The following is a 23705-nucleotide window of genomic DNA, read 5'->3' on the forward strand; positions in this document are numbered from 1 at the left end:
TTTTCAACACAGATTAATATTGTCAATATCTGTGTCGGACCGTTTTGCTTTTTTTGATATTTTTGTTTTTTAAGGCCCTTTTTTAAAGCCCTTCAAAAATGGCCAAAATGGCCTAATTGACTATGCCGCAATGAGAGGCGTGGCATTCAAAACTGATATCAATTAGCCAGAAAAGCAAAACGGTCCGACACAGATAATTTCATAATCATTTAGATTTCCAAATTTGGTAACGATTGGTTAAGTTTTGGAGGAGGAAACAGAGGAGTAAGAAACCTCGATTTTTGAGATTTTTACGCAGGATTTTTCGCCTTGTCCTTATCGCACTACATTTAGGTGCCGCTTCCGTTAGCGAGACGGGTATACAGTGAAACCTGGTTAATTGGCACCTGGATAAATGGAAAACCTCAATAATTGCAACCAAAAGTCCGGTCCCGGTCCCTTGAGACCAAAAGGCCTCTATAATTGAAATTTTGGAACCTCTATAATTGCAATTTAGAATTTAGTGCTTTTCGTAATTTTGCCTCTGTAATTGACCACATCGCAACTAAGACCTCTATAATTGACACTGTGTTAAAAAATCCGTTATTTTTGCTCTTTTTTTTTACCTCTATTATTGAAACGAGTCTTACTTATTACCTCTGTAATTGAAATGTAGTTGTAGACAGCAGAAACAATATTTTAATAGCAATGATCATTTTATTTATATCTTCATCCAGAATCCAATTTATTTATTGGGTATCTATCACAGCCTGTAATAGGTGAAATAGTTTTGTTAAAATCAAAAACAAAGTATGCTTTTTACATTCTAATAAAACTTTCTTCTACAGTTAAATGGAAATTTGTTCGGAATATAAGGAGCACACGGGAAGCAGACGAGGGACTAGCCGAGATTACAAATGAGCAACACCAAGTTATGATATGAGTCTGTATTAATCGTAATAAATTAACACACAACTATATCTAGTTTTATATGATCGAAAACATTACATTAAAAGAGGTTTGTAAAAGTTATAAAGGCTGAGTAAAACATAAAATAATTAAAATAAATGGGACGACACAATCTTACAACCGCATTGGGCTGAGGGCAGCGACAAAGAGGAAGGCACAGATACAAAATCTTTTTACACCTAATGTACGGCATAGATTACACAATCTTTAACACGCCTCCTTATGCTGTACATTGGATAATCTTACAACATGATAGAATATTGAACAAGTATACTGAACAACATGAAATCTAACTAGTACTGTGACTCTAAAACATAACAAGTAACAACAGCTATGGATGCGAGTTTTCAGTTATGCATTTTAGTTTCAAACCTTTTACAAATTTTAGATGCTTTTGCACACACAATGGTTTTGTAAGCACATCGGCTATCATTTCATCAGTACACAAGTATTTAACACTAATATTCCCTTCATGTATCAAATCTTTAACAAAATGGTACCGCAAGTCTATATGTTTAGTTTTTCTATGGGAATACTCCTTGACTAACAACAATTTCTGTGCACTTTGATTGTCATTGAATACATTGACATTAAATTGTTTATCAATAATTTCCGACAAGAAATTCTTAATAAAACATATGTCCTTGCAAACATCAGAAATACAAAGAAACTCACTTTCTGTACTAGAAAGAGCGACACATCGCTGTTTTCTGGCTTCCCAGTTGATGACACAATTACCAAGTTTAACTACAAAACCAGTATACGACTTGCGGTCAGTTATGTCATTAGCCCAATCAGCATCCGCAAAAGCGTTTATTTCAAAGTTCTTATCTTTTTCGAAATAAAGGCCATAATTGATAGTACCGGCTAAGTACCTTAATACCCGCTTTGCAGTCCGCCAATGGCTTTCATCAAAACATGTACTGAATTGACTTAACTGGCTACACGCGTATGAAATGTCTGGGCGAGTACAAACGGACAAAAACATAAGCGAGCCTAGTAGTTGCCTATACTGATAAACATTGTCATCTAAATGCTTGTTGGACTTTTCTAATTTATAATTTACAGGTAATGGAGTTGACACTGGTTTACACTCAGACATGTTGTAGCGCTCAAGCAGCCTCTTAATATAATCATGCTGATCTAGAACAGTTACATTATTGTACTTAGTAACATTCATGCCTAAACAATTTTTTAAAGTACCAAGATGGCGTATTTCAAAGTGCTGTTTTAGCAATGATGTAACTGTCTCGATACAATTATTGTGAAAAACATAAAAATCATCTACAAATAAGGCTATAATTATGTACTCAGTCTCATTTTTCTTAACATACACACATGGTTCGCATTTACTTTGCAAGAATCCGTTTTTAGCAAGCAATGTGTGTATTTTAATGTTCCACATCCGGCTTGCTTGTTTCAAGCCATATATACATTTTTTAAGCAAACATACTTTATTATTATTAGATTGGAAACCAGTTGGCTGCTCCATGTAGATTTTTTCAGTTAACTCACCATTTAGAAAAGCTGTGGTGACGTCAATATGGTCCATGCACAGATCCAACTGATTTGCAATTGCAAATAAAATTCTTAGGGTGGAATGCCTAACCACAGGCGAATAAGTATCCGAGTAATCTATTCCTTCTTTTTGACTATACCCACATGCAACAAGTCTTGCTTTATACCTATTTAAATTACCTGTGGAGTCGTATTTTTTCTTAAAAACCCATTTGTTTTTCACAATATTAACATTCTTTGGACGATCTACCAACTCCCACACATTATTTTTGACCATCGAGCCCAACTCAACCTCCATGGCACCATACCACTCGTCTTTTTCAGGTGAATTCATGGCGTCGCGGAAAGTAAGTGGCTCTTGCGATGAACTTGCTGTAGCCATCAGAGAATCAATATGGAAATCATTATACCTTTCAGGAAATATACCTCGCGTACTCCGCACTGGCCGAGAGTTGGTTGGAACAGCAGACTCTTCTACTTCCGCCAACATTGGCTCGTAATCTGAAGATGCAGAGGGTTGCAGTGGTGAGGTGACAGGGCTAGACAGCACCACAGCCTCGCCGCTATCCTCAGTGGCGTCTTCAGTTGTGCGATACAGCTCGGACAGGGGTGATTGCACTGGTGTGCTTGCCGCCTTCTCTGAAACAGTTATAGAGTCCCGATTAGGTGAATTATAATTTACATGATCCTCATGGCTGTTTAGAGGGTTAAGATTATTATCACAATCATTATTACCTACACTAATATCACAGTTATTGTTTAAAATATTATTGCAGCAAGTATTATTCCCTCTATTATCATTTTTTAAATTATCATTTATTAAATTATCAAAAATAATAAAATTTGCTCTTTTCGCCTCAGCATTTGCATGTAATAGATTGTTCCCTATAAATTTGTCCTCAAGGAACACAACACTTCTAGAATAAATAACCCTTTTAGGGTTAACTGGATCTATTAAGCGATATCCCTTGCACGTTTCACCATATCCTACAAAAATATGCTGTTTTGCCTTAGCATCCAGCTTGCGTCTCTTTTGATTAGGCACATGAGAGTATGCTACACAGCCAAAAACACGTAAATGACTAAGATCTAACTTATCAGATCCGGTCCATTCGCATTCAGGAATTCCACCCGATAATGCACTGGTAGGCGACCTATTTTTTAAATAAATGGCCGTCATAACAGCCTCGCCCCAGTAGCGATCAGGTAACTGAGAATCCTGTAACATAGCTCGAGCTTTTTCAAAAATCGTACGATTTGCTCTCTCACTGACACCATTTTGAGAAGGAGAATAAGGACAAGTAGTTTGGTGAATTATTCCTGCCTTTTTAAGGTAATCGGACAAAGTTTTATTGCAATATTCAGTACCCTGGTCAGTACGTAATACTTTAATACGCAATCCAGTTTGATTTTCTACTAAGGTTTTAAAATTAACAAAATGAGAACTCACCTCAGACTTGTTCTTCAGTAGATAGCCAAAGGTGCGTCTTGACTTGTCGTCGGTGAATGTCAGCAAATACCGAGCTCCGCCCCAGCTGGGTACATGAACCGGTCCGGCGATGTCACTATGCACCAGGTCCAGAAGGTTAGCAGCACGCCCCGCACTTGACCGCGGAAACGATGTTTCACACATCTTCCCGGTAAGGCAGGCGATGCACTGTGCAGGAATGCCGTCTTCAGCCTGAAATACGACACTACACTTATTCCCTCCACCTAATACCGACATACCTTGCTTGTTCAAATGACCAAGACGCTTATGCATAATAGAGTAAGGCACAGCGTCAGCAGCATTGGCACTCATGGATCCTTGCCCATGCAGGGACATAGAGTTGCCTAATTGGGGGTCAGGTCGAGTTTGCTCATCCACTTTCAACTTATAGAGCCCATCTTGTTTATTAATAGTTAAAACCTTATTGCCTGTGATTTGACAAGAGCTATAGATATTGCAATAATTATTAGAAAACACTACAACATAACCATTTTTTGTAATTTCACTGACAGACATTAAATTTTTCGCTAAATTAGGCACATATAGCACATTATTTAGAGTCAATTCAGGTGATATAAAAGTCTTACCAATAACTTCACTATTAAGTTGCTGTCCATTGGCTACTGTGATCACACATTTCTTGCTTTTAGTTTCATGAAGAAGAGACAAGTCACCAGCCATGTGACTGGACGCTCCACTGTCGAGCACATATTCATTAGAATGTGTTGCCGAGTATGCAGAAGCAAACATGGTGTGTTCCTGTCCAGTTTTCCTTGCTTCTTCTCGTTTCTTCTTAAAACAGCGGTTTGCGGAGTGGCCCTTTTTCTGACAGTAAGTACATAAGTTATTGTTGCTTTTCTTCTTCCTGTTAGCCATGAAGGCTAGGTTGTCTGTAGTGTTACTTTGGCTTCGTCTGTGATCTTCTTGAAGTAGTCTAGTCCGGACCACCTCACTTGATAAGGTGCCGCTGAGGTTAGCCGCTTCAAGGCTGGACACTAGTATGTTAAATTCTTCTGGCAAGCCCGACAGCAGGATTTCAGCTGTCTCTGCATCGTCGATAACCTTCCCGATATCGGCTAGCTGCGTGACGAGCTTAAGGACACCTTCGATGTAATCCGACATGCCCGCAAAGTGACCGTATTCTACTCTGTGTAATTTGCGTAATAAAAGTACTCGCCTGTACAGTCCTTTGTCTTCGAAAGTATCGGATAATGACTTCCACGCATCCTTAGCGGTCGTCGCATTCCGCACGATTTGGTAAAGGTGTGGCTCACATGACAGGCAAATTTTTGCTAAAGCCCGTCCATCTTTGGTAGTGTCCGTGTCTGTGCCATCGACGCAGCCCCATAAACCATCAAGAGTAAGCACCATCTTCACAGCGAATTTCCAATTGATCCAATTGTCCAAGCCTTTCAGTTTCTCTAAGGTGGACATTGAGGTTATGTTGCATGCGGTCGTCCCTGGTTGCGCCATTGTCGTAACTCGGGTAATCTGGGAATATCTCAACGCCTTTTAGCTTTTCTGCAGCTTTTGTGCCTAGGCCCTGAACCTGTTCGGAATATAAGGAGCACACGGGAAGCAGACGAGGGACTAGCCGAGATTACAAATGAGCAACACCAAGTTATGATATGAGTCTGTATTAATCGTAATAAATTAACACACAACTATATCTAGTTTTATATGATCGAAAACATTACATTAAAAGAGGTTTGTAAAAGTTATAAAGGCTGAGTAAAACATAAAATAATTAAAATAAATGGGACGACACAATCTTACAACCGCATTGGGCTGAGGGCAGCGACAAAGAGGAAGGCACAGATACAAAATCTTTTTACACCTAATGTACGGCATAGATTACACAATCTTTAACAAAATTTTTAAACCCAAATGATTAATAAGAAAATAAAGTAGTAATTAATGTAGTGTAAAAGTGCAAGAGCCAGAATATTGACAGAAGCTATATATATAGCTTTTTTATAGACTAGAAACCCAGAACGTAAGTGTGTAAATCTACTTTCAATTGTTATTTGCACCTCTATAAAAGAAATTTGTCAGAACGCAACCTCTATTAATGAAAACCTCTATAATTGACACAACGATTTTTTGAACCTCGTTAATTGACACGACCTGCTTAAATGAAAAACCTGGTTAATTGACAAAAAATGGCTGGTCCCTTGAGATTGCAATTATCCGGGTTCCACTGTATTTACCTAAAATATTTAAAACTCAGCTCCTGTTTCGCCTTAACATTAAAGTCGCGTCAAGATCATTTTGAACACCTAGCCCACTTAGCAACTCCCGCTGCTGATTGTACATAACTACAAAGGGTTTTTATTATACATAGCCTATAGACATAGTATTAGCTGTATTAGTCAGTCTGAGAGCCGGCGTCGCGATCAGCGCACGCGCCCGCGCCAACATGAGCGTTCTAGACACGTTCACGCGTTTCGTAGTGTTTAACCTACTTACCGTTTACTACAGTATCCTCACATTGGGATATTTCGCTCTGAGATATGTCAAGAACCCCTTTGCGGACCCTTGGGCCCAGAAGCTGCGGCTGGAACCGCCGGCCTGCCTGACGGACCCTAAATATGGAGTACATAAGTACATTAAAGTTAATGTGAGTTTCTTGTTGCTACTTTAAAAACGTTTTTTAATTTAATTTATTTGTTTGTTAATTTGTGTAGGTATTATAAGGTAAGTACGCAAATTTTTAACTTGGATCAAGTATTAACAAATCACGTTTGTGATTTTAGCCCATGTTTTTTTTACACGTGTGCCTTTGAACACTACTGTACCTATACAATTAGTAGCAAAAAAATACTGGCCACCTGCGTGTCGGGCCACGCATAATGGAGAGTTCCGTACCTTCATACAGTACAAAAAGCCGTAAGCAAAAAAGTTATAAGATCTGCAGTTTTTTAGCGACTGATAGTTCAGACTTTATCATCGCAAAACAACCGCGCGCTTTAAACACGCCTTCAATTGCGCAGCTGACATGGAGGGCTGCTCAAACTATTGCAGAAGTTAAAGTAGGTATTACCTACCAAGTACCTACCGACAAGTTCGCTACAAACCTCCCGAAGATTTTTAAGGTTCCGTACCCAAAGGGTAAAAACGGGACCCTATTAGGTACTAAGACTCCGCTGTCCGTCCGTCAGTCTGTGTTTCAGTCACCAGGCTGTACCTCATAAACCGCGATAGCTAGGCAGTTGAAATTGTCACAGATTATGTATTTCTGTTGCCGCTATAACAACAAATACTAAAAACAGCATCTAATAAATAATTAAGTGGGGCTACCATACGATTAACAAACGTGATTTTTTTGCGTAATGGTACGGAAACGGAACCCTCCGTGCTCGAGTCCGACTCGCACTTAGCCGGTTTTTTATAATATCTCAAACATTTATACTTAAGTACCTATATTCCATACGTTTTTGCATTGCACATCCTGTCATCGACGTCCTTGGTAAAATTTAATTGGTGTAGCACATGAGACATGACACGTAGCTTTAGTACAGTCGACGTCAAAAATATGTTTACACTTTTGCACCTTATTCCTTGGTAATAAGGCAAAAAGTGTAAACATATCTTTGACGTCGACTCTACCTAACATCTGCTAACATGAAAGAACCCACAGAGCGTGACTAGGCACAATTAATACCTGTTCAGAGGAATTCAATAAACTAGTGTGTCAATAATTCTGTGTGAATAATTACAATAATCACATACGCTCCATCGATACACCTACTTATGTGGCGGCAGGTTATGGGCCATAACTTATGCCACAATTTAAGTGTCCCTAGAACCATATCGTCGGGTGACAAGCAAAAGTCACTAAGTACCACCACAAGTACATATAATACAGTAAAATTATACATTTTGCGCTTGCGTCAAATCCGGTAGTTCTGATTTTTTGTAGGCTTGTTTATGATGTTGGTTTTTGTTTAAATTTTCTTTAGTAATTAGTGAGTTTTGCTTGTCACCTGACGATATATTATACCTACATAGATAATACCCCTAAAATATTTTGTTATATTTTTCATTAAATAATAAAAACATTTCGGCAAATTCTTATGTATAAAAAAAAATTAAATAATTAAAAAGAACACCTATATCTAAAAATGCACAAACAAAATTTCTATAGGTACGTACAGGTTTTATTTTTTCTACTTTAAATATGTACTTACCTATATACATTATTTTGAAAAATATTATAGGTATTACAATTATCATTTGTCGAGCAATTTCCTGTAGAATGACATTTTTTAAATAGGTTTTTCGCAAAAAACTTTTTATGTCCGCTTTTTGGCCATATTAGCCCAGTATGCTAAATCCACGTGTATTTTGCGTCAGTCGAAGGTAACATCATCGCTTGTTGCGTAGCGTAATGACCTACTCAAGTCAAGGTCAAGTCTGATTAATTTTTCATTCAGGATAACTTAATTTTTAACCATTTGCGTTATAATTGGGTCACCAAAATGAATCTGATGCGCGTGGGTGCGCCACGAAATGAAAGCCTACTCCTTTTCCTTTTTAGAGGTGGTTAAATTGTATAGGTACAAACAATTCAAATAGCTGGTAACCTAGCCTCACCTTACAGTAGGTACTTATACAGTCGAAAGTTTTAATTTATGATCCATTTTGTACAGTCACCTGCAATAATATGTTACTCTTTGAAGGCCGCAAAAATATGTGACACGCTCTTACTTAGACTTATAGCTCTACAAATAAGATCGTGTCAGATATTTTTGCGGTCTTTGTTGTGTAACATATTATTGCAGGTGACTGTACCTACCTTGTCACAGTGACAATAGTACGAGGTTTCTAGCGACTTTCATATTGATTGTCATACACTGTGACAAGGTACGAAATAGGTCATAAATCATACTTTCGACCGTATTTTAGGCGCACATTTATTAGTTCTTCATCAGTTAATAAACAGACATTGTTTATAGCATTTTTGGTCTAATGGGGTGTAAAAGGAATTGGTATAGATAATTCCAACTAAAATGATAAATTAAGGTTAAAATTAACGTAATAACGCTAATTAATAATTAGTGTTTGAAATTGTTTATACCAATTCCGTTAACACCACTCCTCTGCACCGAATATGCTATAAAATGTACGATGTCGTTATAAACCTAGCCGTAAAGATCCGTCGTTTAGTTCTCAGCTAAACAGTAATGCGATTCAGTCAATATTAGAAGTGATGTCGTAACGTAGGTAACTGTCAAAGCCGATTTCTCAAAACTTGTGTGGCGAAGACCGGTAACAAAGAGCCTTATGGTACGGTACAGTCACCACTTGTAATGCCATTTTGGGTTCTTGCTAAACTGGAAATTCTATAGCGTAAGTATTGAACAATAAATTTAGCTAGGACCCTAAATGGCGCAACAAACGCTGAGCGTGATGGTCTGATGGTACCTACCTATTGAGTAAGATATTTTAGTATGTCATACAATTTATTATAAAAGATACATAGTAATGTAGGTCCCAAGAAAATTATTACAGAGCACGTACGCTTCCTTAGACGTTGTATGTTCTGCCATTTTGTGACCTAAATCGAAAAGGAAGCGAGGTAGGACCGATACGACCTTCAAGAAAAGAGCATACTCCCATCTTAAAGGCATGCAGCGCACTTACGAGTACAACCCCTCTGGTGTTGCGGGTGTCTATGGGCGGACGGTAACCGCTTACCATCGGGATTCGTCTGTTGTTTGTTGTTTGCCTCCTATATCATACAAAAAGGTACTATATAGACGTTTTCAATCCCACGCTCGTTTGGAAGGAAAAATGCATTTAGTAGGAACATATTATAATCATAGGTAGTATAATATAAATGAATATATGATAACTAGAAAACAGGCCTGTGATGGCCTATTTCGGCCTGATTTGAGAAGATAAGATTAAACAAATAAACTAGGTATTTAACGAAGTTACTCCTTAGTAGAAGAATAGATGATTACTTGATTAGGCCTCAAATATCTCCATACCAAAATGTCATCTATATCGGTTGAGTGATTTGAGCGTGAAGAAGGAACAGACATACAGAGATACTTTCGTTCGCATTTATATTACTTATTAAGTAGGGAAGTAGGGATATCTAGTTTCAGAAAACGGGTCTGCATCGCGTTGCAGTTTGCAGTTTATTCACCCCGAGTGCAATGTGGTGAGAAAGCGGAACGGCTCTCGTGCTGCACTTCAAAACTATGTTTATGCACGCCGATAAATTAGTACTGATAATTTCATTCTTATTTAACCCTAACAACAATATCTAGATACCACTAGCAATGCACTTAAGAGAACTTTCCAAAGTTGCGAAACTTTCCACATGAGAATTTCTCGGTAACTTTAGGTATTTATCGACGAGACGATAACGAGAATTTATTTATTTATCGTAGTTTATACCATGAATATTCACGATAGTTTAGGTGTAGTATCCTTACCCCCAGAAAAATCCGACTTTTTGTCTACCCCTCCCGGTCAGAAACATGTATGACGGCCCAGCCAAACGGTCAGACCTAGGTGGGGGTTGCTCGACCAAATGTCATAGAGGGACCCTGGCAGTTTTTGACGCCGCCATGTTTTTTTCAATATGGCCGACGTTTTTTTTAATGTTTTCAAGTTTGTCCTAGTGCGCTGAAATTTTGGTCACGGAATCTCCGGATCCCCTAGATACCTATGAATTTTTTTTTGGAAAAATTCTACAATTGCGGGAAAACTGGCCACTTTTATTTTATATGGCAACTTTTAAACGGTGCGTGATATGTGGGGGGTGCTCGACCAAATGTCATAGAGGGGCCCCGGGACAAAACAAACTACATTAAAACAAATCAAAATGGCCGACTTTTATTTTTAAATTTTTTCAAGTTGGTCCGAGCGCGCTGAGATTTGGCATGGCGGGAGATAGAGGTTTCCTATGACAAAAACATTTTTTTGGAAAAAATCCAAGATGACGGAACAATAATTTCCATTTTGCAGGAATGTTCTGAGAACATTCTCGAGAACGTTTCCGCTTTTTGGGAATGTTCTGCAATTTGTACATTGCTAGATACCACCCATTTCTATATAACGAAGGTTTAGGGAAAATAAACATTTCAAAATTCCGGATATGTGGAGTACCTTTATCAATTTTATCATTATCACACGGATCACACCAAATCAGTGCAGCGGGCATATTACCTAAGTACGTCAAGAATTCACGATACCGAATTCAGGATTACCTTTGCTACAAAACGACAAGAAGATAGAGGGAGAGCTGGAAGAGGACTAGATAGTCTACCCTACTGAACTAGATACCTACTGAAATAATTATTGTCAAAAATTCTAAGCCATACTTACTCGTATATATACATATTACAAGTCTTAAGCCCCCTCCAGACTATGCGCGTAAATCGCGGGCGAAGCCGCGAACGCAAGTGTGGCGTCGATTTCGCAGATTGTTCACGCCTTCGCGCCTTGTTCTCCGTTTTTTGTCGGTATTTCGGCCCGCGTCAAAGGAGACGCGAAGCGCGAACTTGCAAGACTCCACATTATACAATATTTTGGCTCTTCTGTGGCAAGATAAATACTAATTCTATTATGATTATATTATTATATTAAGCAACTATATTTTATGGTTTTACAATAAAACAAAATGGGAAAACAGCTAAATCACGTATGATGCCATAGATAACTAACAGTTAAACTCGATCAGCTGATACTTTTCCGCCATATTGCCGCAAACCAAACTGCGAAATCGCCGTGAAGTGTGCGAGTGTGGAGTCATACGTCAACTTCGCGATATGTTCGCTCCGCGACGTCGCGCCGCGATTCACGCACATAGTCTGGAGGGGGCTTTATACAATCACACTTACCTACTTATTAGGGCCACTTGCACCATCTCACTAAGCCGAGGTTTAGCGGATAGGTAAACAGTTAACTTCGTGTCAAATTGTACTGGTAACCATGGTAACTCCAGGTTTAACCGGTTAACCCGGGGTTAGTGGAATGGTGCAAGTGGCGCTTAAGGATTAAGGAGCTACATTTATAACTCCTGAACTCAGCTGAGTAAAAGACTCAAATCGTTGCGTCGTAAGTAGTACTTACCTAAATGATTATATTACGCTATAAGAAATTGACAAGAAATATTTCGTGGTCTCTTGAACTTGGCACAGAAAAAACGGGCTCAGTTGTAGGTCAGTGGTACGATGGGCACACCGAGAATTACGTAATTTACGCACACCTTATACTGCGCACATTAAATCCTTCCACCCATTCAGTTCGGACTGGTTTCACGGCTTCGTTGGGGGTTTCCAACTAAAATATTTAGATAATCTTGGTCAAGCAGATCTTGTCAGTAGAAAAAGGCAGCAAATTTGAAAAATGTAGGCGCGAAGGGATAGCTTCTCATAGAAAATTTTAATTTCGCGCCTTTTTCTACTGACAAGATTTGCTTGACCATCTATAGTTACCAGACAATTAGGCAATAGGTACCTATTACCTACTAATTCATACAATAAAAAAATGTTTTGCACAGGCGCTTAAAGGTAAAATTATTCAATTGAGTCTAATTAATTGTTGAATGTTAGTTAACTTAAATATGAACAACTTCCTGTTATGTAGGTATCTGATTCAGTTGAAATTGGGAGTCATTTGGGAGAATTGGGAGTACTTCTTGAATTCCGATGTCGATGCAATAATATACCAACATGAAGCAAGAAGCCGATGTGATGCATTCGCAAGGGGAACACCCAAATATTCCGAAATACGTTTTTCCGACTTTCATAACCTCGATTTTCATAATCCCGATTTTTTACATGACCGAAATATCGAAATTACGACTTTGAAAACCACGAAAGAACAAAATCACGACTGTGTTATTTCCGAAAACTTAAAATCCGATTTTCATATGGACGAAAGCTTAAAATTCCGATTTAGAAAAAATCCGAAAATATTTTTCCCGAATTTTGTCTATTCCGAAAAATCATTGACCGATCGGAAATAAAGTAATTCGGTATTCAGAAATTCGACCTTTTGTGAATTCGGAATAATGAAATTCGTGATTTTCAAAATAAGATTTAAACGCACTTTTTTAAGTCTCACTAACCAAAATCCGAATCGGAGCACCCCACTATCCACGTCGTCTTGTCTGTCCTACCCCTAGAGTGTATGTAAAAAGCCAGAGGCGCGGAGGGGAAGCACGCCCGCTGTAGCAAAGCGCAGAGCAGCCGAAGCGGCTGAGGCGAGCATTAGTGCCTGCGCTTGGCCCTTGCCAAGGGCCAAGGGGCTGCTATGCCCGCAGCGCCGGAGCAGTGTCGGAGCAACTGTTGCCAGAAAAGTGGCTCAGGTTAGGTTAGAACTGCAACCCGACGAAATCAAACTGTTGCCAGAAAAGTGGGTTAGGTTAGGTTAGAACTGCGACCTCACGAAAACAAACTGTTGCCAGAAAAATGGGTTAGGTTAAGTTAAAACTGCGTCCCCCAAGAAAACGAACTGTTGTCTGTAAAGTGAGTTAGGTTAGGTTAGAACTGCGACCTTTACAGAAACCAACTGCTACTGGAAAATTGGGTTAGGTTAGGTTAGAACTGCGACCTTTACAGAAACCAACTGCTAATAGAAAAATGGGTAAGTTTAGAACTGCGACCTTTACAGAAACCAACTGCTACTGGAAAAGTGGGTTAGGTTAGGTTACAACTGCGACCTTTACAGAAACCAACTGCTACTAGAAAAATGGGTAAGTTTAGAACTGCGACCTTTACAGAAACCAACTGCTACTGGAAAAGTGGGTTAGGTTAGGTTAGAACTGCGACCTTTACAGAAACCAACTGTTGCTAGAAAAGTGGGTTAGGTTAGGTTAGAACTGCGACCTTCACAGAAACCAACTGCTACTAGAAAAATCGGTTAGGTTAGGTTAGAACTGCGACCTTTACAGAAACCAACTGCTACTAGAAAAATGGGTAAGTTTAGAATTGCGACCTTTACAGAAACCAACTGCTACTGGAAAAGTGGGTTAGGTTAGGTTAGAACTGCGACCTTTACAGAAACCAACTGTTGCTAGAAAAGTGGGTTAGGTTAGGTTTGAACTGCGACCTTTACAGAAACCAACTGCTACTGGAAAAGTGGGTTAGGTTAGGTTAGAACTGCGACCTTTACAGGAACCAACCGTTGCCAGAAAAGTGGGTTAGGTTAGGTTAGAACTGTGACCTTCACAGAAACCAACTGCTACTAGAAAAGTGGGTTAGGTTAGGTTAGAACTGCGAACTTCACGGAAGCCAACTGCTACTAGAAGAATGGGTTAGGTTAGGTTAGAACTGCGACCTTTACAGAAACCAACTGTTGCTAGAAAAGTGGGTTAGGTTAGGTTAGAACTGTGACCTTTACAGAAACCAACTGTACTAGAAAAATCGGTTAGGTTAGGTTAGAACTGCGACCTTTACAGAAACCAACTGCTACTGGAAAAGTGGGTTAGGTAAGGTTAGAACTGCGACCTTTACAGGAACCAACCGTTGCCAGAAAAGTGGGTTAGGTTAGGTTAGAACTGCGAACTTCACGGAAGCCAACTGCTACTAGAAGAATGGGTTAGGTTAGGTTAGAACTGCGACCTTTACAGGAACCAACCGTTGCCAGAAAATTGGGTTAGGTTAGGTTGGAACTGCGAACTTCACGGAAGCCAACTGCTACTAGAAGAATGGGTTAGGTTAGGTTAGAACTGCGACCTTTACAGAAACCAACTGTTGCTAGAAAAGTGGGTTAGGTTAGGTTAGAACTGTGACCTTTACAGAAACCAGCTGCTACTAGAAAAATGGGTTGGGTTATGTTAGAACTGCGACCTTTACAGAAACTAACCGCTACTAGAAAAGCGGGTTAGGTTAGGTTAGAACTGTAACCCCCCACAGAAAAGAAGTGTTTTTAGAAACAGAACTAACTACATACACAATTATGTAGAAACATACATAATACATAATTATGTTGAAAAATTGTTTTTGTGAGTAATTCTTATAATATTATGTAAAATAGGAAATTTTAAATAATAATAAATAATAAATAAATATTATGGGACATTCTTACACAGATTGACTAAGTCCCACAGTAAGCTCAAGAAGGCTTGTGTTGTGGGTACTCAGACAACGATATATATAATATACAAATACTTAAATACATAGAAAATACCCATGACTCAGGAACATATATCTGTATCATCATACAAATAAATGCCCTTACTGGGATTCGAACCCAGGACCATCGGCTTCGCAGGCAGGGTCACTACCCACTAGGCCAGACCGGTCGTCAATTTTAAAAGGCATTTCTGCTTACTTTAAATTATTTATTATGAACAAATTCGGAATTTCGTTATTCGGAATTTAAAAAATCGGAATCACGTCAAATCGGAATTCAACATTTCGGAATAATGACAATTCGGAATTCGTGATTTCAACAATCGTAAATGTTAAATTCGGTATTTTTCACTATCGGAATTGTAATATTCGAAATTATGTGGTTCGGAATTTTAAAAAATCGGCGGTTTTGCCTTTCGGAAATATAAAACTTCGTGATTTTCATCGTTCGGTAATTACGACATTCGGAATTATGATGGATCGAGCATTTAAAAATCGGAATAATAAAATTCGATATTCTAAAATTCGGCATAAAATATTTCGGAATTGTGTAGTGTACCCATTCGCAAGGTAGCGAAACTCCTTGATGGAAAAACACAAACAAATCAAGTTTAGGCTAATAATAGTAATAAGTAGGTAAGACTGTGAATCTGTGATAATTGGGTAGGTAAAGTTTTTTGAAGATAGGCAAATTATATTTTTTCCCGATAGTATTCATTATAGCGATCACGGAAATGCAGCTCTTTTATTTTTATATCATTTTATTGATTAAATATAATTTTTTAAATGATCGATATGACGTTTGTGAGGTGAAATGGCAGACTCGAGTAATTAATTCCTTTGCGCGCAGTAAATGGGCCGAGATAGAAAAAAAATCGATGTCAACTGTCAGTGTCATTCTTGGAAAATAACTTGCAAATAATTGGAAAATAATGGTCGGACGAAACCACGGACGAAACATTTGTGTTTTCTTGTAATTGGATGTCGGTGTGATTTCTAGAATAAGTATTTTTAACGTCCCTAGCACGATCAACACGGATATTTTGATAATGATAACGATTGCTTTCGACTACTTGGCACTGCTTCTTGGAGAACATTTTCATTAACGCCTTCACCACGACTCTTGGACTGCTACACGAGTCATTTTGGATCTCAGTATCAACACAATAGATGGAGACGATCCCGGAAACGTTCGAATGGAAATAGAATATTACAGAGATGAACTCAAAAGTGCGTCGTACCGTCTTGTAGGAAGTACAGACGTTACTTTCCAAATTCAGCGTATTTGAGCACACCAAAGTCTTTAACAGCGATTCGGTGCCAAACTTTGAAGATATATTGGCCAAAATGGTAACTTATACGTTTGTACGTTTGGAGGACTATATAAACGTGATTGTTGTATTATACATACATAATGATTAAGATTGTAATAGTCTTATAACTAGGACGTTATTGGCTATTATATATGGGCTCGGCAAGGTGTTCACAATATCTGAACACGCACGCCCTGATAATAGAGGCGTGTTCAGATATTTATGAGCACCCTAGCTGCACCAATATATCTGATGGCGACTGTACTTTAGAAAACTTATAATATAAATCCAAAATAATATAATATAAATCCAGTAAATTCCGTTTCGTTTTATTTTATAAATCCACAAATTATTATCCTTAAGCATTAACATTACAACAGTATATAGGATCACGCTGTGTGGCGTGCCCTTGAAGAGAGTTGAAAGGTTCAAATATGGTCAATATGGATAAGTATGTCTGTAGGGTAAATGTGCTTCACGTTGGGGCCTGTTTACATATTGATTAGTGTTGATTGCGGGTTTAATACATTTGCCACTATACACAATTAGCAAGTGTATCAACTCGCAAAAATACTACATTTTTGCTTCCATTGAGGTATACATAGTAAGCACTATTCTCAAATTATGTGAGGAAATAAAACAAATTCAATTTAGTAAAGCGTATTTAATAGGGGTAAAGTGACGCGAATACAATTAAAAAAACAACGCATATTCTTAGTTTATATTAAATGTAGATGGCTTTTTAGTTTTCACTTGGTCACAGAAATACGCTAAAAACCACTTTCAGAGTAGGTGTTTCTTGCGTTTTGGCTGTCCTTCTTGTGTCCTTCCACAGCATGAGCATGTCGTAAGTCCTGTTGTATTTGTCCCTGGACTTAGCAGGAAGCTAGTTATTCATTATTAAGTTTGCTTCTGCTTTCAAATGAGGCGGTGTGCCGTCTATTCCAGCTCGTTTTCGTCACTTGAACTCATTTTGTTTATTACGAGTATTAAAATAACAAGCGGTAACTTATTGAGTATTGCACAACGAATAAACTTTGCCGCCTTTTATTTGCATATTTTTTAAAATTATATTACCATAGATACTAAGCATACGGTACGCGCATGCGTCAATCCGCGCGCACCGCGCAGCGCCCTTTCGCGGTGCTAAAGCGGTATCCAGACGGGACTGATAAAATCGGTCGATTTGATCAGAAATGAAATTGGCGTCAATCTCCAATTTTAGATTTATGGTGATATTAGAGACATTTAAATTGAAAAAATGCCCCATAACGAAAATACTAGCCTCACAAATTGGTGTTCTTGTGTCCGCACCTCATTTTATCGGTCATTATCGGCGGTTGAATTCGGCGAGCCAAATTGGCGTTTGCGTCCGTACGTCCCGATTCGATCGGGCAATTTAATCAGATTGGCGAAAAATTGACTAATCTGGATACGCCTTAAGCAACATCGAGTTCACGATAATTTGACATATAATAATAATAGATTTTTAGCATAAGTTGCATTTCATAAAACTTAACCCAAATCATTTGTACATTTTCAAGTCAAAGATAAAGACATGTTGGTTTTAAAATTTTAATAAGTATAGACCATAACATTGTCATGATCTTGTAACATTGTTAAAATAAGAGAGTCTCCCATTTTCATTTTATTGCATTTTTTATAAAATGTCTTTAGATTCTCGGGATATCTTGGTCCTAATTCGATTGCTCTTTTTTATGGAAATAATTATATCCTTCAGATTCACGGGATGCTCGAGGCTTAGCCGAATAACACTGCAAGGAAGTATGTCATGGCTCAATGGTTCTAATTAGCCATCAGTATAATACCGCCAATGAATGTTTACATCCACCTGAAAATAAGAACAACATTCATAAAATGAGGATAACCACACAAAACTAACAGATGGTTGAAATTGTTAGAAAAATTTAGACCGATTTCTTGTTTACGAACTTAACAGCTCATGGCAATTTAATAATAAAAATCAAAACACAAGTGAAGATAGTTTTATGTACCTATGTATTTCACGGATACGTACTCCTGTACGGCTATTGCTCCTCTAATTCAACGGCATTGTGCTTATCACTGTTATGATAATAATTTCAAATTTGTAGAATCTGCTCGCAATCTCGTATGAACTCGCTTATTTTTCTTGCAAAACTCTGTCCAAGGGTCAGCGCAGGGGCCGTCGTGTAGGGGTGGGGAAGAAAACGTTGTCCAATAATTATGCAGTGCCAAGTTATCTAAAGTAAATTCAATCTTTGTCCAAATACGCGCAGATGTCGTGGGGAATCAGAAGTCCGTGGGTCGTGCTGAGGTCGTCGAAAATCTCAATGATAACATTAATAGCAATTCGCAAGGTAACATGAGGCTTGTCCGTTATTTTTCGGGAATGAGAGCTAAGTGACACTGACAGTTGACATCGTTTTTTTTTTCTATCTCGTACCATTTACGACGCGCAAAGGAATTATTGGGATCTGCCATTCCACCTCACAAACGTCATATCGATCATTTAAAAAATTATATTTAAACAATAAAATGAAATAAAAATAAAAGAGCTGCATTTCCGTGATCGCTATAATAAGTACTATCGGAAAAAAAATATAATTTGCCTATCTTCAAAAAACTTTACCTACCCAATTATTAGTCTAGCTAGCACTAGTTAGTTAGTTAGTTCTAATAATCTTAAAAATGTAAGATTAGTTCTAAGCTAATGGAATGTTAATTCTTTAAAAAAAAAACAGTTTAAATTTTTTTTTTACTAGCAGTACGAGTAGGACATAATGTGAGATTATCATGTCCATCATCCATTCCTGATGTACTTCAGTGACTTTGCGCGAACTCTTGTGAATTCGCCTATGTTATTCATTTGTTATTATCAAGTCTGTGTCGGAAGGATTATTTTATGTAATGTTTTATATTTTACAGAATGTCAAGTTACATTATTTGGAAAGCGGCGATCCGTCTAAACCCCTTATGATATTTCTGCATGGCTTCCCTGAATTTTGGTTTTCTTGGAGGCATCAGATCGTCGAGTTCAACAAAGACTATTGGTAACAACTTACTCTACTTATCTACTCTATATACCTTACCTCCTACCTTGGTACTCTTATTTATAGACCCGAGTTTTTTTTCTAAAAACAAAAACTGTAAGCACTCGCAGTTCGCCGCCCCAGCCCCATCCACTGGCTCGATTATATTTAATACAAAGTTATAATTAATGTACCTATTTCAGGTGTATTGCTGTGGACATGAGAGGGTACGGAGACTCGGAGAGGCCGGATGATGTATCTGCATACCACATTCATCTCCTGGTGGAAGATGTTCGTGACCTTGTACGCCAGTTAGGTACGTTACGTGGTGGCTTCGTTGATTGTTGACCATTCGAATAAGGGAGGAAAATACAGCCGGCAGTCGGGCGCACAGAATAAATTATAAGAGTTCCTTAGAAAACTAGAAATCCTTTTGAATTCCTAATACATGCCAATCAAGTCAACGAAGTAGAAGGTAGGTACCTAGTAAAAAACGGGCAAGTGCGAGTCGGACTCGCGCACGAAGGGTTCCGTACCATAATGCAAAAAAAAACAATCACCCATCCAAGTACTGACCACTCCCGAAGTTGCTTAACTTTGGTCAAAAATCACGTTTGTTGTATGGGAGCCCCATTTAAATCTTTATTTTATTCTGTTTTTAGTATTTGTTGTTATAGCGGCAACAGAAATACATCATCTGTGACAATTTCAACTGTCTAGCTATCACGGTTCGTGAGATACAGCCTGGTGACGGACGGACGGACGGACAGCGAAGTCTTAGTAACAGGGTTCCGTTTTACCCTTTGGGTACGGAACCCTAAAAATAGCTAAAAAAATTAGTAGCGTCAGGAGCATTAAGCGGGAAGGTGCTTATTTATTATGCTTATAATGCTTAAAATACGAATTTCCTGCTCCCTGCCTTGGGTAGGTACAGTCGCCATCAGATATATCGGAGCAGCCAAGGTGTTCACAAATATTTGAACACGCCTCTATTGTCAAGGCATTAGAGTCCGCGTTCAGATATTGTGAACACCTTGGCCGCTCCGATATATCTGATGGCGACTGTACATAAGAGCAGCAAGACACTTTCTGCTATCTTGCTGTTAAGAAGGACAAGGATACAACATGGCATATATCTTTCTCTTTTCCTCTCAGCAATAATAACCCTCTGAACCACAGTATAATAAAGAGTACTAACGTATCTAAACAGCGTATAACGCATAATTTCAGGGCGAGAGAAGTGCATTCTATTGTCGCACGACTGGGGCGGGCTGATCGCGTGCCGCTTCCGAGACGTGCACCCGGACGCGCTGGACGCGCTCGTGATGCTGGCCAGCACGTCCCGCGAGGCCTGGCTGCACGAGCTGGTGCACAACCCGGCGCAGAGGAAAATGTCTTGGTAAGGAGATGTTAACTCACATTATAGACGGGTCTAACGCGAATTTTATTCAATTACCTTGATTTACCGACGTTTCGACACAGGTTTCACTGGTCGTGGTCGCGGCTGACTGATGTCCCAGCAAAATGTCAAAACAGAGATTTGTGCATCTACCCGACGAAAGTGTATGGAAAAGTCCCGTCTATAATGTGAGTTAATATGTGTTCAAAGTAAACGCGAAAGTTTAAGGAGATGTTGCCTGGAATTAAAAACATATTATTGAGGTCTATTACAGTTCCTTGAAGCTGTGAAAAAATTTGCAAGTAATATGCACTAAGCACTACAAGTACCTACAGAGAAAAATCTCAAAAGAATAAATAAAAAAAATAAACACCTAATAAATAAGTTAAAATTGTACGGAACCCTGGATGGACGAATCTGACTACACAACTACCTATTTTGACTATGTAGATGTATGTATGTAGATGTCCACGATAAAGTATAAAAAGCGCCGATTCCGACATTTTAGAAGAATATCAATATCAATTATCAATACGAGTAGACCATGACTTTGTAGTTGCGCTAGCGACTAACGTAAACTAACTTGCAGTGTTGCCAACTCATGGTTCATGGTAAATGGAGCGTTATTGGAAACTGTAGGGCCTATACCCTACCTGTAGGGTCTTTCGAAATGGGTGTAGCATAGTAGAGTCTGTATTGTCCAATCTGTTTCAGGTACGTAATGTTGTATCGCGTGCCATCCCTCCCCGAAAACCTGATCACCATGGACGACCTGCGCGTGTTTGATCTGTGCATCCCCGCCCAGCCCGGCAGCCTTGACGTCGAGTGCTACAAATACTGGTTCGGAAAACCTAGTAAGTGTGCTAAAACCCGTTTACAGTGTGAGGAATAAGATCAAATACGAGTTATTCCCACTAGTTACCACCGAGTTCTTACCAGTGGTGACTACTGGGAATTTAGTATGAGAAGAGAGAGTAATAAAGGTGGCGCGAACGTCCAAAATCGAAATTTCGTCACATTCATTTCGACAGATTCGCGGTAGGCTCTCTGAAACGCTATTTGAACTTTACAAATTGATCTCAATTTTGGTTTCGTTAAGTTTGCATAACACCCTGCCAGTGACGGGAAACTAGCGCAAATCCTTGCTTGTGCTGCCTACTTATAAATATTTATGTGAGCGTGACGCGTTGCGAAAATAAAGTTAATGAAGTCAAAATGAGAAAAGTTGTAAATATTTACGACTCAGTCAGTCAGTGGTATTGTTACTGTTACTGGTAAATAGTAACCTACCCCCGACGGGACGGAGGCAGTATCATATGCGTTCAAGGTGCGAGGCTGCACACAATTTTTTACTCACCAGGCGCACATTTCGGGCTACAACTTGAAAGTTGTAGCCGACATGAAAATTTGCTAAACACTTCTGGGTCGATAAGTAACGTAAAGTGTCAATGTTTTTTTTACTTGTTGGACCAGCAATGTACGGTGAATCTTTGTCACGTGATAAGTGAAACAAGGTAACGGTGTGTTTTGACGAGGGTTTAATCTTATAACTTGTTTTACAGCGGCCGTGACCCCACCAATCAACTACTACCGCGCGAACTTCGTATACAGCTTGCCCGACAAAGCTCGCTGCGAGCGCCCCGTCCCCATGCTTGTCGCCAACGCCGCCGACGACAAATACCTCTCGCATTCCATTCTAGACCGCATGATGACAGAATACGCACACATCGAAACGAAGCTGGTGCCCGGCTGCGGACACTTCATTATGCAAGAAAAACCAGAAGTCGTTAACAAACTAGTGAGAGAGTTCCTAGGGAAACATAGGCTTTAAACTAGGTTATTTTGTACAAAAGCTTTACCATTGTTTTATAGAAATTAAGGTTTTATTATACACTTACTTAATATAATACTTAATTACAATTCTTTAATTTACACTGGTTACACCAGGTACGCACGTCTTTATTATTTGTTAATAATTTAATAAATAAAAATATTATGTATATTATGTCTTATATTTTTTATCCAATCCGGGCAATCCGAGTGATGGAGAAAGATAAGTAAGTATCAAAGATGAGGCGCGGGTCAAAACAAAGACCGATAACACACTACATCACACTACATGCTCAGCTGTTGTGTTGGTGCAATGACTTCTATAGAATTATGACGTATAAATAACACTTGCACAATTGTTGCACAAAGGTTGATCTCCCAAAGAAAATTTGAATTTCGCGCCTTTTTTTCTGACAAACGGGGTGTGTTTGTGTATAGTAGTCAAGTTCTACATATACTTGGTCAAGCAGATCTTGTCAGTAGAAAAAGGCGGCAAATTTGAAAAATGTAGGCGCGAAGGGATAGCGTCTCATAGATAATTTGAATTTCGCGCCTTTTTCTACTGACAAGATTTGCTGGACCATCTATAATATATATTTAAAGTTCCTAGCTGCTACACGATTGGTAATGAGGCTTCCGACTTCCGACCACTGCTACCATATGGGACAGGGGTGCAAAGCTCCTGACTTCGGTCAAACTGGTATACACCCACTTGCCAGAATTTCATTTGCCATAATTTCATTTGCCATAATATTCAACAGCTATTATATTGTTTCCCTTAATTACATATGCAATACTTATTGTTTACTATATTAGTCACGTGCCAGAAACTTTGTTTCCCATAAAATCAATTTCAATAATATCATTTGTCATCACCATTGTAAGCCATAATTATCACTAGCCATAACATAATTTTTTTACAGAAACCAAATGCTACTAGAAAAATGGGTTAGGTTAGGTTTGAACTGCGACCCTTACAGAAAAGTAATGCTACTGGAAAAGTGGGTTAGGTTAGGTTTGAACTGCGACCCTTACAGAAAAGAAATGCTACTGGGAAAGTGGGTTAGGTTAGGTTTG

General features: G+C 38.7%; 1 protein-coding gene across 1 annotated transcript; it reads left to right on the forward strand.

The window, feature by feature from the left end:
• The first annotated feature begins 6340 nt into the window (after nt 1-6340).
• LOC134666804 (epoxide hydrolase 3-like) lies at nt 6341-22798 on the forward strand. Its single transcript, XM_063524101.1, has 6 exons — nt 6341-6575; nt 19296-19420; nt 19603-19715; nt 20630-20798; nt 21513-21652; nt 22361-22798. The coding sequence occupies exons 1-6, from the start codon at nt 6375-6377 to the stop codon at nt 22627-22629; spliced, it is 1017 nt and encodes a 338-aa protein (XP_063380171.1). The 5' UTR covers nt 6341-6374; the 3' UTR covers nt 22630-22798.
• The last annotated feature ends 907 nt before the right edge of the window (nt 22799-23705 follow it).

The sequence above is a fragment of the Cydia fagiglandana genome, chromosome 8 (genome assembly GCF_963556715.1).
Source record: "Cydia fagiglandana chromosome 8, ilCydFagi1.1, whole genome shotgun sequence".
NCBI lineage: Eukaryota > Metazoa > Arthropoda > Insecta > Lepidoptera > Tortricidae > Cydia > Cydia fagiglandana.

Excerpts from the sequence above, each read along its gene's own strand:
- LOC134666804 (XM_063524101.1), top strand. The coding sequence starts at position 6,375 with ATGAGCGTTCTAGACACGTTCACGCGTTTCGTAGTGTTTAACCTACTT. Across the intron at positions 19,716-20,629 it reads TGACCTTGTACGCCAGTTAG|GGCGAGAGAAGTGCATTCTA; the intron begins GTACGTTACGTG and ends GCATAATTTCAG. Across the intron at positions 20,799-21,512 it reads GCGCAGAGGAAAATGTCTTG|GTACGTAATGTTGTATCGCG; the intron begins GTAAGGAGATGT and ends AATCTGTTTCAG.